The sequence below is a fragment of the Ambystoma mexicanum genome, chromosome 2p (assembly GCF_040938575.1).
Source record: "Ambystoma mexicanum isolate Mex_15411 chromosome 2p, UKY_AmexF1_1, whole genome shotgun sequence".
NCBI classification, from domain to species: Eukaryota; Metazoa; Chordata; class Amphibia; order Caudata; family Ambystomatidae; genus Ambystoma; species Ambystoma mexicanum.
In genome coordinates this window covers 419607047-419627099 of record NC_090923.1, presented here as the reverse complement: position 1 = coordinate 419627099, position 20053 = coordinate 419607047, and the positions used below count along the sequence as shown (strand labels likewise).

Below are 20053 nucleotides of genomic sequence, written 5' to 3'. Positions count from 1 at the left end.
GCTCGAAAGGTGGCCTTTGCTGATTCCATCAGCAACGCCATCACCATCGGCGGCTCAGTTGGCCAGAATGACTTTGTCATCGGCACCCGCATCCACAACGATGAAGGATACAACCACACTGTTGATGACCTTGTGGACGCCCATCACTTCTTCGTTGAAGGCGGTACAGGACACAAAGGTGGTATCCACTGTCAGGACGACAGCTACTCCTAGAGTGTCACTGCTACCAAGGTGGGAGGTGGCTTCTGTGGTGCCTACGAAGGCCCCTGAAAAGGGGACCGCTTCCCTGGCCGCTCAACTCCAGAGGTCTCTGCAGAAAGGGGAAGGGGTAAGGCCAATCCTAAGAACGGTAAAAGCCCATGGGCTGTCTCCGAGAAGCTGGTGCAGATTTATGCCAGCTTGGACGAGGGCAAGGATGATCTGCCCGAAGATTATTATTGGGACCACGAAAGGAGTCAGGGACCCGCCTCAGCGCGAGGGGTCTCCACGGAGGGAGCCCGGTTCACCACCTCGCCCACAACCTTGCCAACAAATCTCCTGAACCACCACCAGTTGGTGCTTTCACACTTCAACCGAGGGACGTGTCCCTGGACTTACTGATAACGTTGCACATGCTGGTCTCGGAAATCTAGCTGAGACTGCCTCCCACTTGACGGCTAAGTGTAGTGCAAACAATATTGATCCGTTCCACTTCCAGCCTCTGAGAAGTCATCCATATCTACTGTCCTTGGCTCGTGGTAGCCTTGCACATTCCTCTGACAAGGTCCACCTGGCTGTGATTTCATGATTTGAACCTCTACCATGCCTTTGTTAGGTTTTCACCAGCTTATTAAAAGATTCCTAAAGGGATGTTTCCATACTTTCCCACCAGTATGGGTACTGGCTCTGACTTGGGAACTTAACCTTATTCTTTCCAATTTAATGGGTCCGCCTTTTGAGCCATTGCACAAAGCAAGCATCAAGTTCATTTGATGGAAAACTGCCTTCTTGGTCAACATCCCCTCTTCCAGAAGAGTGGGTGAGATCCAAGCTTTATCCTGCAAACCACCTAACTTGTGTTCCACAAGTCCAGGGCCCTTTTACTAACTAATTCCACGTTAATGCTAAGATGGCTTTGTCATTCCATCTCAATTAGCCATTAGTCCTCTGCCTTCTTTGGCTCTCCTTCCTCTCTGGCGAAGCCCTCTCTGCATTCCTAAGATGTTATGCAGTCTTTAAAATATTAGGTCACCCATACCAATCAATTCTGGAAATCCTCTTGGTTGTTCAAGGTGTTTAGCCCCACAGCTCTGAGCAGGTCTGTCTAAGTTCTCCATCTTGCAATGGTTGTCTGCTTTTATTTCCTACTGTCATCACATGGCTAACCGGCTGCTTCCTGGCCGGCCTAGAGTACACTCCAAAAGGGCCTTTTCTGTCATTAGTGTTCTGCTGATGTACATCGGCGGGGCAGCCACATGGAGGTCTGTTCACACCTTCACAGGATTCTACTGTGTCAACAGACTCCACAGAGGAGTCCAGAGCTGGTCAAGCAGTGGTTCGTCATCTGTTTGCGTAGTGTGAGCTGTCGTGAAAGTGAGACTTTTTTCCTTCTTCCATTGGGCATTGCATGCGTATGTGTATACTGCTTCGTAAGCTGTTAAGAAAGCATACGATTCTATGAAAGATCCCATTCTGAAGAAGGAATATGTTACTTACCTCTAACTCCTGTTCTCCAGCATTGGAATCATTCATAGATTCACATGTGACCCTCCCACCTTCCTGGCTCATTTGGTCTTCTCACGTGTGCTTTGCTAATCTGAAGATGGCCTCGAAGGGTAGAGCTAAGGGAGACCCTGCCTATTTGCTAATGGGCTCGATGCCCCAAAATGACTCAGAGAAGACTAAAATGACTTCCATTGTTCAAATGAAAACTGCTCCGTTACTGGGGATTCCCAGCCTGATTGAGAATATTCAAACATCATGTGAATCTATGAAAGCTACAAATGCTGGAGAATAGGAGTTCAAGATAAGTAACTTAGTTTTGCATTACATATGATCTTTAGTTCCATACCTTTCAAGCAGCTATGAATCCCTTTAAGTGTTCTCATTTTTGTAGCAGTTTTAATCATCAGAAACATTACATATACTTTTTAGAGTGCTTGACAAACAATCCTAAAATTACACCTATGCAGATAGTTACATTAAATAGCAATGCAATGACATAAATAATATAACAAAACAATATACTTGAATAAGCAATGATTACAAAAGAGTAGGTCTGTAGGTAGATTTGGGACTGCTTAGTTTTCAATTACCTAGAACATGGCAACATAGTAGTTTATTCCACAATGGCCCTTCAGGACCAGAAAAGCTATCTCGAGGTTCTGAATTTTTCATTTGCATTCCATCAACAATCACTTTACAATATTTATGTGAGAGTCTTGTGAAATGTTAACAAATAACTTTTTTCTACCTCTAATAGCAATCATAAGAAATACAGATATTTCGTATACTACTCTGTACTGTTATTTGTAACAATAAAACCAAGTGTGTTTCCAACCATTTTATTGAGTACATAAGGAAAAATGCTTAATCCATATTTAGATCATAGATTAGAAATTAATTATCCCCTACAGCTATGCCAGTGGTGTAACGGTAACAAACTGTCCCACAATTTGCATATTAATCTGTTTTGCCAAATAGAACTTTTAATACTTCGGAACATTTTTTGTTATAGTAAACCTGTCAAGTTTAAAGTGGAACTTAAACAATCATTCTACTAAATAAGGCATATAAATGTGAGCTGAAAAGTTCTGCTCCAGGTCATTGAGAAGGCAAGAGATGTATTTTTGTTCATTAAGATCAAGGTCTTGTCAAGGTTTCACACTGGCCGATTGTGATATTAAAGGATTGGGAATTGGGAAAATCTTTTGCAAATTGAAATTCCCCAAAAATTAAAAAAGAATGTTGGTATTTGGAAAGTTAGTGTAACTAATTTGTTCTCAATAGTGGTTGAATATATAATTGAAATGCTCAACTATTGTGCACTTCTGTGTTGCATGGTACTTTTTATAATGTATTGTGTTACTGTAAACGGTTTACTTACAATATCCTTAGTGAGGTTTTCATCTAAACATCATTTAGGTCATTTGTCCTCTGATCCATTTTAGTCGTATAAATCATTTTGATAGTATAAGAGAATTAAGACTTTGTTCTAAAGACAGAGTGACAAAGTAGTATTATATTCCAATATGCTGAGGGCTTACTTGCAAGTGTGAGATTTTAAAACCAGCAGGTACTATGCTCTTGCCATCTTTGGTTGACTGTTGGTTTCTTGTTTGTGGTTTATGCTCACAGGTAGCCCATACACTGCCAAGGTAACCGGAGAAGGACGGGTAAAGGAGAGCATCACACGGAAACGGCGGGCTCCCTCTGTTGCAACCGTGGGAGGCATTTGTGACCTTAATTTAAAGATCCCAGGTAATAACGTTCAGTCTGTAATAAGGAAAATCATTTTTTATATATTGTTTGATACCATATCCCTTATGCCCCCTATTATTTTATGACTATTTTATTCTGGAAAGCTTTGCTTATTATTGTGGGCTTGATACATTAATACTTATTTTTCCAAAATAATTTAAATGATTTTCCTGATTTCTGTTATTTTAAGCATTTTGAATGAAAAGTGCTTCCTCAGCCTATTGGTGTACTGGCATGATTCAGTAATCTGTGAAGCCTTGAATCCTTCGGGTTCTGTGGCCTGCACCTATGACCGCAACTACATTTAAATGCATCTACAAAGGTGTTATTAAGACAATTGCCTGCAGAATTGGTAGAATTGTGCGGATAATTATGTTGCAATTTGAATCCACCCATCTTTGTCAATGTATACATTATTTTAATAGGCCATTATATAGGTAGATAACCCCATCTCTCTGATGGACTACAAAAAGCTGAGCTGCCACTGACTATACATTACATTTCTTACTTGAAACAATTGATTTTAAAATTCAGTATTTTGGTATATCCAGCTCTAAATTCACTAAAAAAAAATATCAAACATGAATTGTAAAGAATATCAACCATACTTGAGAAGAATGTGTTCATCCTACATCTCTATATGTACTGTGTGTGCCATCACCCTCTCAATGTGGTAAAGATCAAGCAAGCACCATACCTTTGCATATAGCTTTAAGATTCTGTTTAGGCTGCTTATAATGCCTCCCGTGAGCACTGTTCAATGACTAACGCGTAGCATATTGAGGCAATTCTCCAAGATCTGGCTGGATGCAATGTTGGGTTGCCAGCACCTCCTGCTTGCCTGCTTTTGTAGTTTTTCTGGTTAGAAAATGTTCCTATAATAACATGTATGTGACGATTCAGCTGCTTGTAGCATACGTGGCCCTTTTGGTAGACCGTGCTCTAGATCATAGAGCTAGGCACCCATGGGCCATAGGGCTGCATCAAATGTTTTATTTAATAAATATGATTGAGTTGGATAAATAAAACCTACAAACTGGTATATTTTAAAGTATCTAAGTTATCACTATTATTTTTACTATGATCATGCTTTCTCACTGCACAGATTATACAAATATGCCTGAAATAATTTTCTTAGCTACTGATTCTGTTACATTTTATGGTTCTTGTTCAGTAGAGGAAGCATGTACATGGGGGTTGTGTGGCACAATCTTAGATTGCACCTACTTTTGTATGTTTTTTACGGTGCACCTCAGGGTGTCATTGAGGACTTATTTCAATATTAATATTTTAAGACAATGGGCCTGATTACGAGTCCGGCGGTAAACCTGCCGTTGCCGCCATATTCGTGACATTTGACAGGTGCCTGACTTCCCGGTGCCAACGGGCTAATACAAGTCCGGCGGCCAGGGAAGTCAGGCGCTGGTAAAATGTAAGTCCTCATTCCCATAGAGTCCAGTAGGACTCTATGGGAATGGGGACTCTGAAGCACTGGCACTGTTGGTAACAGTGCCGGTGCTTCCATGAACAGTCTGCCTACCGTGGCTGCAGCGCCCGGCAGGGTCAGACCTGTCGGGCACAGCGGCCACGGCAGGCAGACACGTAATTTGCCCGCCCGGAAAGAAGGGAGCCGGTGAGCTTATCGGCCCCCTTGTTTCCGGACCGGCAAACTCATAATGAAGCCCAATATGTTGTCAAAAGCAATATAGCTTGAAATTAATTGGTTTTATGGGAATTTGAGTGGACTTAACCCGATGCTTGTTCGACATCCTCGAAAATGAATAGCTTAATTTGCAGTTTAAACATAATTTGGTTATTAATGAATTGTAACGTTGAAGTTCTAAACTGCTCTGATTTCTGATCTGCATGATCAATGGTTTTGGATCTCAGACACGTGTAGTAGCATGGTGCAGTCATGCCTATACTGTAATTGTGTAATTGTGTAATTGTTTATTTGTACAGCGCTTATACACAAGTGGAGTGCTTCAAAGCACTTCAAGGTGGGAAGGGAATGAGGGAATAAATTAATCATTCTTTGGCCTTGAAGTTTTCTGAATGATTTAAACAGAAAACTAGCACACTAGGCCTGACAGCGTTTCTCCTAGTGCAAGTGCATGAAGTGTTAGTTTCAACGCAGATGGGGTGGGGGGGACCGAAGGAAAAGGTGGGGGGGGCAGGACAGACGAGCTTACTAGTCCTACTACATTTAGGTAACGCATGCATACAGTTGGAGGTGCGAGGAAGAGGGGGTGGGGAGAACAATCGCATCCAGTCACAACAGGGCCCTGGGTTAAGTGCAGAGAGGCTTCCTCGCTCATAGAGCATAAGCAGAAAGTGCAGTGATGCTGAACATAGTGCAGTGGCCCTGAGGCAAGTGCAAAGATTGGGGAGTGGTGGGCCTAGGACCTGTAAGGCTCTGGGGGTGAACGAGGCAACCAGTCAGCAAAAACTGAACGGAGTAAGGGAGGAGAAGGAGGAAGGAGGGTGGAGAAAGGAACAGAGGTTAGCATGGTAGAGGGAGAGAGAAGGAAGAGGGGAAGAGAAGAGGAAGGTCTTGAGGAGTTTCTGGAATTTAAGGTGCTCCTGCTCAAGACGGAGAGAGGCAGGGAGGCTGTTCCAGAGAGAGGCAGATGTAGAGGATAAAGATCTTCTCCCAAATCTGTTTTTGAAAGCGACTCACCCGCTGAGAGTTGGAGGAGGACGAGCAGAGGACTCTAGAGGGAGAGTATTTAGTAAGAGAGCGTTGTAGATGGTGCGGACCCAGCCCCAGAAAGCCTTGTGGATTATGCAGAGGGTCTTGAACTTGATCCCTGCAGCCAAGGGGAGCCAGTGGAGGGATCGAAGAGCCGGACAGGTGTGGTCCCTGGGCTTGAGGCCAAGGACAAGTCTCACGGTTCTGTTCTGGATGAGTTGTATAGGATGGCGAGTAGAAGTAGGAAGGTTGAGAAAGAGGCTGTTGCAATAGTCCAGCCTGGAGAGAACCAGGGCTCTCGAAGTGGTGAGCCTGTGGGGGAAGGTGAGAAAAGGTAGAATACCTTCAAGGAGGTGCAGTTGGTAGTGAGACTTTTTGGAGATGTCTGAGCTGTGCAACGAGTAGAAGAAGAGTGGAGTAGAAGATGTCTCCAAGATGTTTTGCCTCATTGGTAGGTGAGGGCGCAGGACCAAGGGAGGCCGGCCAGTGTGGAAGTGGGAAAGCGGGAGCAAGGGTCCCAATGAGGCGTTCAGGCAGAGATTGTTAACGGCACACAGACTGAATTGATATGATATATTTTATTTGTATCGCGCTCGTACACAAGTGTTTTAGAGCGCGACAAGGCAAGGGAGGGGAACAGGGGAGAACAAAACAGCGATCTTACTAGTCCCAGTGACATTAAGATCGTGCAAGTGAATGGGAAAGGGAAGGGGGAAAAGTGCATGGAAGGGGGAGAGTGGAAAGTGCAGAGCAGAGGATAAACAGATAAATAAGAATAAATACAAATAAAATATATAATGGAGCAATAAACAGGGGTAGTGCAGCCAGCAAGTGGCAAGTGCTGTGTTTACCGCAGCAGAACTGGGTAAGTCTGGTAAGTGCATAAAAAGAAAATGGGTGAATGGGGCACTGTATGGGTACAGATACAGTCCGCAGTGCTAGGGGTGGCCGGGAGGCAGTGCAGAAGGGTGGCAGGGTGAGCAGGTAACTGGGTCAAGGGGACGGAGGGTGGCCAGATGCACAGTGCCAAGAGAGAGCAGATCAGCAAAGGAGAATGGGAGTAAAGGCAGATGCAAAGAGGAAGGTCTTGAGGTGCTTCTGGAACCGGAGATGGTTCTCCTCAAGTTTTAGAGTGGCAGGGAGGCTGTTCCAGAGGGTAGCCCTGGCCGAAGATGGAGATCAACCCCGGCTCATTTCTTTGGGAAACAACTGACCCTGAGAGAGTTGGAGGTAGAAGAGCGCAGAGCTCGAGAGGGGAGTTATTTGCGAAGGGATAGCTGAAGGTATTTTGTACCCAGGCCCCAGAAAGCCTTGTGGACAATACAGAGGGTTTTAAATTTAATCCTTGCATCCACTGGGAGCCAATGGAGAGATTTCAGAGCTGGAGAGATACGATCCCAGGGCTTGAGGCCAAGGGCAAGTCTCGCAGTCCTGTTCTGGATAAGTTGCAGAGGGCGGAGAGTAGGGGCAGGTAGATTTGTAACAGCCTCTTTCTAATAGTCCAACCTAGACAGAACCAGAACTTGGGAGACAGTGAGCTTCTGGGGGAAGGAGAGGAAAGGAAGAGTGTCTCTGAGGAGGTGCAATAGGAAGTTTGACTTTTTAGAGACCTCAGCGATGTTGGCGGAGAAGGAAAGTGTGGAGTCAAAGATGACCCTGAGGTTCTTAGCCTCACAGGTGGGGATAGAAGGCGGGCCAAGCGAGGCCGGCCAGAGAGAGAGAGAGGGGAAAGGATGGAGAAGGGTTGCCGGTGAGGGGGATCTCTGTCTTGCTGGCATTCAGACAAATATAATTGGCGGCACACCAATCTTGAATGGCAGTTAGGCAATCAGCGATGAGGGAGGGAGAGGAGGTGGCCGAGGGCATCCTGAAAATGAGTTGAATGTCGTCAGCGTAGCACTCGAAATTTGACCAGAGTGGCAATGCAGTGGGCCAGAGTTGCCAAGTATTGGTTGGAAAGCCAGGGCAAGAGGTTAGACCCCTGGGGAACACCACAGGAAGAGAGGAAGATAGAGGATAGGAAGGACCACAGTTGAACCTGGGAGGGTTGATCAGAGAGGAAAGAGGTCAGCCAGGCCAGAGCCTGATCAGTGATACCCAGGTTCTCACGGAGACGGTTGAGCAGGATTTTATGGTTGACTGTGTTGAAGGCAGAAGAGAGATTGAGTAGGATGATGACAGAGGGAATGTTAGTCAAGGTTGGAAAGCAGTCCTTCACAAATGTTCAGGAGAGCAGTTTCTGTGCTTCTTGCTGCTCTGAAACCAGACTGGTGGTCATGGAGACAGCCAACAGAATCTGAATGAAGGTTAAGCTGAGAGATGGTCAGCTTTTCCAAGCGTTTTCCCAGAAAGAGAGTAATGGCGATTGGGTGATAGATAGCCGGACAGGAAGGATCAGCTGTGGGTTTCTTAAGAAGAGGATGCACAAGGGAGTGCTTCAGAGGGGAAGAGAAGGATCCTGAAACAAATGAATGATTTCAAAAATCAGCAAGGGCCGGAGCGAGGGTGTCAATGTGGTCCTTGATGGTTTGAGGATTGTGGATAGACAGGGAGGAGGAGGAGGAGGAGGAAGAGGAGGAGGAGGAAGAGGAGGAGGAGGAAGAGGAGGAGGAGGAGGAAGAGGAGGAGGAGGAGGAAGAGGAGGAGGAGGAGGAAGAGGAGGAAGAGGAGGAGGAGGAAGAGGAGGAGGAGGAGGAAGAGGAGGAGGAGGAAGAGGAGGAGGAGGAGGAGGAGGAGGAGGAGGAAGAGGAGGAGGAGGAAGAGGAGGAGGAGGAAGAGGAGGAGGAGGAGGAGGAGGAGGAGGAGGAGGAGGAGGAGGAGGAGGAGGAAGAGGAGGAGGAAGAGGGTAGCCTGAAAAAGAGCTGCAAGGCATCCGCATATTGTGTCTCAACTGATGTTTGACCTTTGGAGACCCTGTTTAGTGATGATTGAACGTCGTGACATCTGGCATGCAGAATATTCTTTTTGATATAGCATATAGCTTTAGTCTGAAAGACATATGTTATCCAATACTGTCCAGAGGAAGGAAGGAGTTGAAAGGCTTCTATGATGTATACTTTAACTTGGCTTAGTGGCATTTCTGTCAGAAAACAAATGGTGTATGCCACCTTCGGTTCTGTATTGTAAGCATGGGCCTAGAGTAGGCAATACGCTTCAGCAGTAGAAGCCTTCACCAGCAATAGCATGGCATGTGCCAAAATAAAAGGTATGTCCAAGTAATTTTCTATACAAATATCTACTTAAACACTGGTCTGTCCCCAGCACTAAAACCCACCCGTTCATGAAATCAGTTAATGCAGACTATTGTACTGTGGGAGGGAAACTCTTAGGGGAAATCAATACATAGGGAATACATGTAAATGCTTAATTTTAATCTGTTATCGAAACTATGAGAAAAGGAATCCTAACTAATCTGTAGGCAACCAAAAGAAAGGCTAAGTAGCCACGCTAACTGGAATGGCTGGGAAATGACACCTACTGCATGTGCTCACTGGCTTAGCCTCTTAAGTAGCCTCGACAGTGTCAGGCAGGCTTCTTGGTGCCTCTGTATGCAACAGAAGCTGAAATTCAATCCAGTCATCTTGCTGTGGCCTGTCAGCTTGAACAGGCTCGGTCAGTGGAGGGAGTAGGCATCTCAGCTGGCGGTCTGGGCAACTATGTGAGGCAAAGTAGGCGGTTGTGGTACCAGAATCAAGCAGGTGCGTGGGGACCATGTATCAATGTCAGTTTGGCAATATGTCATCAGTGTCTCAAATGCAACTAGATGAAGTGCTGGACACCAGCAGTAATGACCTTGGGCTTTAGAAGGTGATGGGTGATTCACAAGCGGACCAGCGAAGTATACTAACGTACCTATAGAAATGCACTTACCTACAGGGTTGTTGGGTGCCCTGGCAAAAGGGCCCTTCAGTACAGTCAGGCTTCAAACGTCTTCCACAAAACGAAAAAGTGTCCTGACAGGTTCACTAAACATATGTATAAATTTAATTTATAATAAACTTCTCAATGCCAGAAATATGGCACAAGCTATCTAAAGTATTTCCTAGGTATGTGTTTTACATTTTTCTGTGTCCACCTAAGTTTTCATTGGGATACATGATACAAAAATCACCATTTCGTACTTCTGTTTAAGCATTATACAGAAGTAACTCTTTATTATTTCAGTTATTACTCATAAGCAAGGTCTGTCACTTACCAAGCACTATTAGCTCAACATTAATTCCACATCAAGCACAATATATACAAAAAAGAACCAATAAATATCAATGTTCATGTACACAGAATTTCATACAATGCAAAAGACAGTTATATACACACATTCGAAAAGAACATTTGAAAAAACTTTTTCTCAGAATAGTCAACACTATATAAATTTTGAAGTTGATAGACCCCCACTCAGAGGTTGAAACCATATGTCTCTGAATTATAAATTTTCAGTTCCATCGGGGGCATTTTCAATTGGTTAGCTAAACTCAGGGTCTACTAGCTAAACTCGGGGTCTACGTGTGACACCAGGATGAATCTAGAAGGTGTCATACTCGCACACGAATAAAACAAAAAGTGCGAGTAAACTACGTTTCGGCGGAGTGGGCCATTCCGCCTTCCTCAGGACCAGTAGAAGTCATGACCCCTGAGGTGCAGAAAAAATAATAAAAAGGAGAAAAAGAAAAGAAACATAGTCTCACTAGGAACCACAGGATCACAATCAAGATACCTCAAAATAATGTGTCCCGTGACTCTTGGGGCATGCAGCTACAAGGTCCACAATGCATTGGGCTCATGAGTCTGTGAAAACAGAGCGATGTGAATGAAACCAATCCTTCTATAGAGGGAGCCTGTGGGAAATATTCACCTCTTGTGCAAAAAACAAAGAAACATTATTTTAAAAGAACCGGATAAAAACCAATGTAAAACCATTAGTAATGTGTCATGAAGCAGACATATGTATAGAGCTTTCAGAGAGCATAGCCACTAAACCATGGAGCGAGGTTAATCAAAAACCATGAGTTACAGTTAAAAAGTAGTGCAGTGCGATCCAGTTTTGAAATATTAGCACCTTATATGTATCTGCACTAATAAAAAGAAGTGCACCAAAAAGTGTAAAACACCAAATGTACGCACTCACGTGTCTGGGGCTCAAGATCAGATACGTTCCTTCACGTTTACAAATTGACGTTACTATTTCAAAGGTGAAATCAACATATGGAATTAGTATAGGCGAACCGGCATTAGCATAGTAATCCAGAGGTTGTAAACAAAATACATGTTGGCAACAACCAGTTGCTAACTCTACCTTTAAATTGGAGAAGCTGTGCAATAGTCGCATGGCGTCTCTCTGTAGATGCAGGGCACTAAGATGTTATTAAGGAAGCCATGCACAATTCGAAAATGTGCCCGGCATGGACTGGAGCCTCCCGCTCCATTATGTTTGAAATCTGCAACAGAATGGCACGGTCAAAAGTTGCCGCATGTCCACATAGAATAAAGCGCAATGCGGAGGCTGGAGCAAGGCTGCCTAGATTTGTTACCTTTGTGCTGGAACCGTAATGTGCAGGTTATGTCTCTCTCTCTCAGCGCTAGAAACGAGTGTGTCAAAGAGTCTTCCAGCTGGGTGCGAGCGGTGTGTGCTCCTGAGACGGTTAGAGGAAAGGCTCTCGCTCCCTAGTCGGATGGATGTCATCACCCTCATGGAAGGGAGCTTTAGCCTGTCAACAGTTCCAACATGAATCAATGAATAATTGTCTACCAGCACATTTATAACCAAATGCTAGCAGGGGATTAGTGCATCTCCAGCCTTGCACTAGAATCCTATAGGAATATCTTTTTAAGGAAATGTACAGTATGACAAAGTCCCTGCCTGACCATCAGCTTCTATGGTGTTTTGACAAGTGGGGCCCAGGTGCCACCACAAGCCATGTGATGGCATATGTCAATCGCAACCCTCACATGGGACCAACCACAAGATAGACCCTATGAAATTCATGTTTGGTGCTCTATGTGCCACCATGAGAGTGAGTGAGTGAGAATGTGAGGACTGGGGTCGCTTGACGCAGAGTCTAGTTTGATGCAGCCTGCAGTACGCCAGAGTGTTGCATGGCTGTCTCCAACGGCATTATGATTCCAAAATGGAGGACAACACTTCCAAAACCTCAGTCTGTGGTTAAAGAGGGAGCAGGCCAAAGTTGTTAAACAAGAGTCCTGCCAAAGCACAGGAAACCTCCAATTCCTGATAAAACAACTGAACTGCTGGCACCTGAAACAAACTACATTAGAATTCTTCCTTGGGACATGACAAGACGGACAAAACATGGAGGACGAAAAGGAGAGACCAGTGGGTGTTTATAGAAGAAGCAAGCACTGGTATGGAGTTGGTTGGAGGAGAGACTTGGAGCAATAGATGAGAGGAGGAATAGCCGAGATTTTGAGGAGAGGTGGGGGGAGCAGAGAAAGGGGGAACATCACAGTTGTGGGAGTAGACTAGCGCGAGAAGAAAGCAGGGAAGGATAAGAATAGTGCATGTGTAAAAGGTCCAGGAACCGATTGAAGGAAGGTGGTGAGATGGTATCCAAGAGAAATGATGAAACAAGGTTCAAGAGCACACGCTTGTTTCATAAAACTGGTGCATTTCATGGGTGCTTCATTTATTATGTGGCAAGTATCTGTCGGAAGTGTAACGGAGTCGATTGTAAAGTAACTTATGACCATTCTACCAGTTTCTTTTTCCACAACTTTCTGAGCATTAACATTCTTGTGTTAGCGTATTAGCATACATTGAGGAATTGTAACCTAATTTATGCAACGGGAGCATTTCAACAAACGTTTTTTCCAACAGCCATGATTGTAAGTGCAAATTAAATTAATCATATAACCACATAGGAGTGGAGTTCACACTGAACGTTCTGACACAGCGTTGGAAACCATGCAGCGTGGTAAATACCTTTCAGTGAAACCTGAATCCAGAATTTGACAATATTTATATCTTCAAGTGAACTCTAGAAATAAAACACATACTACTGCAACGCATTTTCGCGACAAACATTTGTTGATAAATGTCATCTTGTCCAATGTGTCTTGAATGGGCGAAATGTGCAACATGTAACTACAATCTAAAAACACATACGTCCTGAAGTTCAAATAAAACCAGTAAAGGATAGAAGTTAGTTAATTCTGCCTGATGCCAGACATTGAAATACATTGATCTTTCAGATCTTTATCATTGCTTCGTCTGGTCTCTACCACTTGGGTGTCTTGAAATCACTTCAACTACTTGAAACTTGACCTAGCACACCTGATTAAGAATGCATTACAGTATCCGCCTCCCCCCTCAGATAACATTGGCACCTGCAGGAGAGACATGTATAGGCGGCCTTTTAATGTGGTAAAGAATACATCTATCGTATATCAAATGCATAACATATATCTGTCGTGTCGATAATGTCCACACGGAGCAGTCATTTGTGTAACTTGTATTACATTTTGCAGCAAATAGTGGGTTCTAAGGATACATTTTTGTTATATAAGGGCCCAAATGTTTATGCACAATTAACTTGATTTTGTTGATCAATGGACTCAATGACACGAAGAATGTGTGATATACCCTCACTAGATGACAGATTTTACAAACATCAAAAATAGAAAGCAAGTAGTGGTCGAACAGTATGCGTGATGGACCCCAGTCCTGAGTACCGTGGAAAGTTACCTTCTCAAAAAGCCTCATGCAAACTACAAAATGCACTGGCTCTAAAACACTAAATCGCCCATTTTGCGACGTTTTAAACAGTCACACAGTGGCCCAAGTTAAGTTTCAAGTACTGGAAGTGATGTCCAGCCACCCAATACTCTGAGACCAGAGGAAACAAGTTTAGTGGATTTATTGTTTTAAAATGTCTGGCCTGAGAATGTACTATATTTTATTGCTTTTGTTTGAAGTTCAGACTTATGTGGGATTACATTTTAGTTACTGGTGGTGCTTTTTTTCATTCAATGAAGCAATAGAACCTGAGGGAGGGGGGCATTACCACTTGGTTAATAGCAAAGCGAAGGCTTTAACATAGCCCCAGAGGCAGTGACTGACCGGTAATGCCCCCCCCCCTCCTCGGGTTCTATTGCTATTGGTATGCCGGCACATTGTACCAGGGTCTAATAGCAATTGGTCTCGAGTTGGGACACAGCCTTGCAACAGTTTCTCAACTGGAGAAAGAAATGGCCACCATGGCTAGAGACGAAGGTACTACACGTAGTCCCTTCTCCCTTTCCATGACAGCCAGACGGAGAAAGGAAAGGAATAGTGAGGGACGCCGCGTGCATCCCTCCCAGAGGTAAGTCTTACCCAGCCAGGTAACGACCCGGCCAGACCCAATCAAATTGATTGTAACAATCTAATGGTCCCTCACAAGGTACTAATACATATTCAAACAGATTGTGTTTATTAATCAATAATGTTTGACAAGTAAACGTGATGTAGTATCATGTCTTTAGTTTCTATAGCAGAGATCCGTGTAGTTCTAAATGTAGTATACACCGTTTTCATGTTCCACTGAAAGGTATTCACCACGCCTTATGGTTTCCAGTGACCATTTAGTGTGAATTCCACTTGTGTAAACATTTTCGTTGAACTGTGCTTATTCTTGCAATTCACCTATTTCCCAAATCAGGATAAAATGATCAATTTATGGTGATAATGTGAAAAATGTGAATCCACTAGTGAATCCACTGGTCACTTGAAGAAAAGCATGAGTGCTCGAAACGTTGCGCAAATAGAAACTGGTGGAATGGACATAAGTCACTTAAAAATCAACTCTGTTATATTTTCAATAGATCATTTCAATTAAATAAATCCTCGTTAAAAAGCACTAGGGTTGGGTAAATTGATTGTTGGTAAGATCTTTTGGAGATAATTGTGTGCATAGTGTGAGATTGCACTTGTGAAGATTCATATACTAATAAAGATTTGTTTTTTTTAAAAAGCACTTGTGTTATGAAACATTGAAATAAAGCCACATGACTGGCAGGAAAATGTAGGCTTTTAGTATTATTTTATCACTTTTTTTTTTCCAAATCCGTCTTAATTATATAGGTGAAACGAGACATCTGTATTTATAAGCCTCTCTCCTCAGTGCATGAGGGCTCCTGAAAGAAAGTTTACATGAAAAAAACCTTCCTGTTCATTTGCACATTTAATGTTTTTTATAGGAAAGTAGGCTTCCTACAGTTTCACGTGTCTCTTTGGACTGCACATGGTGGAAGCAGGATTCCAAACGGGCACTTGCCACTAGGCATTGGTGATCATTGACCCTGCGAGTGAAAAACAGTACGTTGTGCGCATGGGTAGAATTGACATGACAAGTGACTTTTTATGGCTGACTAATAGCTTTCAACTTGGGATGTATAGCCCTGGCAGAGGTATACTTGTAACCACTAATGGATGTCATTGTTATGTACTCACTGAGGCTGAAGGTAGTTCAGGGGCAACCACTGCCATAACTTTTTAGCAACAGAGCAGAGACAGCCCCTTCACGTTGCCTTGCAGAAATCTGAGAAGCTGAAAATAGTTCCTAAACATGGTGTAGTCAGCAGGCCGCTCCCATATCACCAGAAGGGAAGATATGACGAGGTGGAAGCAAGAGCTAGTGTCTAGATCTGTTATAGGGGTGTGCATTAAGACAGCAATTTCTTTGAGAGGACAGGCACATTATAATGAAAGGGTTGGCATGGCCATATTTCCAGTGTCCTGAAGTTGGGTGTTTCATGTGCACTCGTGCCTGCGGCATGTCTTTCTCCTTGCCTCAGAGCCATCTCTTCCCGAAAATCAAACTTTCCATGGCTTCCTTAGCCTGGACCCAAACCTCCCACCCAGGTATGCTGTTTTCTGGTGCAACACTGCTGTGTCACATTTGACCTGCCACTGTGTCTTTGTCTAAGGGATAGATATTGTGTAAGGAATAGCCATCCAGGAAGCCCCACCATGCACATGAAATAATGAAACCGTGGGATGTTGGTGGATTGTGAAAATACTAGCAGGAAGACTTGGGCACAAAAGTGTTACGGGCAAATATGACTGACTGCGGAACTGCGACTGCCAGAGGTGAAACAAGTGACGTAAAAGAAAGGAGCATGAATAACCTGGCGGCTACTAGACATGTTAGCCTGGTGAGGTAACAGAAGTATGGAAAATAATGTTCTCTAAGCAATACCACAACACAGCATGGATGACTCCACTACATCATGCATTATCTCAAGGAAATGCTGCACCCTCATAAAGGGCACGTTGCATGAACTCTGTCATCTAATTTGTCTGCCTTCACCACACTTCATTTCTTTATTGCTAGAGTCTATAATCTCCTTGTACTGTCTTTCTCTTTCCTTTTCTCCTCTCCTGCTCTTGTAGTTTCTTGGTTCCAGCTGGCTGCTTCTTGGGAGAGCCTCTTCCCCCTCTCTGAGAGCGGCTCCCTGTTGGTTAAGCGGGAGAAAATCGAGCCGACTCACTTAAGCCAGACCCCACGCCATGCGCTTGTAGAACCTCCATCTTGTGAACGGAGAGGGCGTTTCCAATCGACATTTTACATCTGGGGCCAATCAAAAGCCGCGCCGTTGAGTGCAGGGTCTGTAGGGACGGCGGGTGCGTTATAGCACTGAGCATGTGAAGTCTGAGGTTGGCAAAATGTGCTCTTTTGAAATATCCAGCATGCTTTTTTATGAAAAGTTATTTTAGAATTGAGATTAATAATATGGTGGCCGTTCCTTTGCACTTTTTCACCATATTAAAAAGTGAAAATCAAGGATCGGGGTGGTTCTAAAATGTATGCAGATTTGGAAGCATATGTGTTTTGTAGCTTTCAGTTACTTTTGGAAAAACTTGATGAACATAATTTGGTTTTTCATATTAATGCCCTTGTTTGCGGGTGCTTTGTGACACTGGTTGCGTTGTGTAACACACATGTCATGCACTGTTAATTATACCGCATACTTGGATGACCTGATGGTCTGAAATGTTATTATTGCATTTATTTATCTGAAAATGTAGCACCCATGCAATTTAAGTTCTATTTTCCAGAATATATTCCATTACGAGGGAGGTGTTTTGGTTTACCCTTGGTGCTTATTGTTAGCAGGGGAGATATGGGTGTTTCTTTCAATTGGATAATGGAAGTCTTTTCTTCTATTTGAAATAATGGAATCAAGTTGAAAGGAGTCCTTAGCAACTGGGTATTAATCGTATTTGGGTGTAAGCAAGTTGCATATGTTCCTATAGTTTCATGTTTCCCCAGCATTATTTTGGCATTGAAGTTGCAGCTTGATTTTCACATGCTGACTACAGAACTGGAACGAGGCAGATCCTGCGCTTATAATGGTTACGATTTGTTCAAAGGGGAAACCGACTCTGTATTATATCCAAACCATGTATTGTCTACCCGGGGAACATGATTGTACGTTACTAAGTAAACGTATTTTATAAATCCTTATTGCTTTTCTTTGTGCACAACATAATTCAATTTTCGATGACCAATAGGTATGTGGTTTTTCACTTTGACAATTTAGGAGATCTGTGGAGCTACAGATCCGAGATCATAAAATTAAGCAGATGAGCAGGAAACAGTTAGATTTAATTATTTATCTCAGAAGCTGGTGATCACTTTTTATCATGGTGACTAAAATGTTATTACATTTTTTAGTATTGGGACATTTTTATGAGGGTAATTTATAATTTGCAAAAATTAGCTGCCAGATTGTGTTGTCCGTGCCAGACTGTCATATTTCTTTGCGTTCTTTGCTTTGCATGTGGGTGCAGTTATCGTTCTTTATTCTAGTAATGCCTGATATTTTTTGTAGTGCCCCACAAACCTAGCAGGATATTTCTTTTTGCACTTTCTTTGCGGGTCATAAAAGCATACTTTTGCCATATATGTCTTCACATCTATCAGATGTCTTTACTGTGGTGATGTGTATGCAATACTCCATTGTCATTAACTGTTGGATCCACTCTGCCTTCTGCAGTGCGAATGAACACAAACTACGCTAGAAGAATGTCGGTACACCACGCTTCTCTTTGGAACACTAATTGACTTCAAGCGGGTGTTCATTTTTATGTAGATATTGAAGCTTGTTGCTAATTACTTTAAGATGTAATTAGATATCTGTTGGGCACTGTTGGACCCGAGCAGAGCATTTATTTGCCATGCCTGTAGATTTGGTTGTTGCATTGTTTAAATCATAAGCAAACCCCTGCCTTCTGCTTTTTCAGAAATTGACAGCCGTGATATGACAGCCCAGGTCACCAGCCCTTCCGGAAGAGTGAATGATGCTGAAATTCTGGACCTTGGCAAAAACACCTACTGTGTTCGCTTTGTACCTCAAGAAATGGGAGTTCATACAGTGGACGTTAAGTACAGGGGCCAGCATGTTCCAGGCAGTCCCTTCCAGTTCACAGTTGGACCTCTGGGGGAAGGCGGTGCGAACAAAGTGAGAGCCGGCGGTCCCGGACTGCAGCGAGGAGAAGCCGGAGTTCCAGGTGAGCTTCCATAGAGCTGTGGAAATGCTGTGGCAGATGAAGTCAGCAAGCTAGGTGTAGCCCCCACTTGTGACTGGCAGGGGAGAGAGCAGAGCACTTGAAGTCAGCAAGCTAGGTGTAGCCTCCACTTGCGACTGGCAGGGGAGAGAGCAGAGCACTCGAAGTCAGCAAGCTAGATGTAGCCTCCACTTGTGACTGGCAGGGGAGAGAGCAGAGCACATGAAGTCAGCAAGCTAGGTGTAGCCTCCACATGGACCTGCCGGGGGAGAGAGCAGAGCACTTGAAGTCAGCAAGCTAGGTGTAGCCTCCACTTGTGACTGGCAGGAGAGAGAGCAGCGCACATGAAGTCAGCAAGCTAGATGTAGTCTCCACTTGTCCAAAACTCGTGTTTTGTTTTGTAAAGACTATCTCTGAACTTTACTTGCACACAAAAAGCAGTCACACCCTCACCACCTCTTCCTCCCTCCACTCCAATCAAACATTGGTAAGCGGCATCACGTTGCGAAGGAACCAATTTTAGTCTAGGTGAGTTCAGTACATGTCTGAAGCAGCATTTAATGACGCCATGTTTGGGGTCGATCTTGTAATGCTCTTGGGAGGTATGCGTGCTTCCGGGATTTTTGTCTTACGATTGGATAAGTAAATGTTCAGGATTTCATGGCGCTACATGCAAAGATAACTTCCTTTGAAGATTGAATCCCCTTCCATATCCACGCAGTCATGGTCAACACAGAATGTTTTTGAAATGAATTAGAATGCTGGCATTTCAGTCATCACAATGCCTCTATTTGTACATTGAATCCTAAACAAAATAACACCCGTTTCCAGTGCTCTGTGGCCTTTTCATAATTGAGAATATTCTAAAATGCTAGGTGTTCAAACGACTTCATTGTTTTCTACTTCTAAAATATGCGATACATGATTAGATCAATTTGTGCAGCTGTTATCTGCAGGTTTGCAGTCTGCAATGGCCTGACATCCAGATGCTCAACCCCTGCATTTTGAAGGCTCTTCTTTAGCCTGGTCTCATAGCCTTGCAATGAGCACCCTAGCTACTTGCATCAGTGGTCTGTTCTCTATATGTTTCAAAAGCCTCGGCCCAACCTCTGCTAGCCTGTTTTGCTCTCATCAGAAGACCTGTGCCTGCACCATTTTCGATCAGCCATTCATGGCTCATCCTTGATGATTTGTTTCTTAGTGTGTATTACCTTTTTGCACCTAAATGTGTTCCTCCTTTGTAAGATAATGGTTCACTTTTGCAGCACCGTGTGTCTGCTCGCAGGCTGCAGTGAGATCACTTTTACCCTGGCATCCCTGGCAGACTGTATTCACTTTGACCTTGAGCATTGCTTTCATCGTGTATTCAGGCTGGCCTCTGAGATTTGTTCCAGGGA

General features: G+C 43.7%; 1 protein-coding gene across 4 annotated transcripts in view; it reads left to right on the top strand.

Moving 5' to 3' along the window:
- Positions 1-20053, top strand: part of FLNB (filamin B) — a 626251-nt gene that overhangs the window by 549929 nt on the left and 56269 nt on the right. For all 4 annotated transcript variants that reach the window (XM_069643780.1, XM_069643779.1, XM_069643783.1 and 1 more), the window contains 2 exons: positions 3337-3459; positions 18393-18659. In XM_069643780.1, the coding sequence (XP_069499881.1) occupies positions 3337-3459; positions 18393-18659 (390 nt within the window). The remainder of the gene's footprint in view (positions 1-3336; positions 3460-18392; positions 18660-20053) is intronic.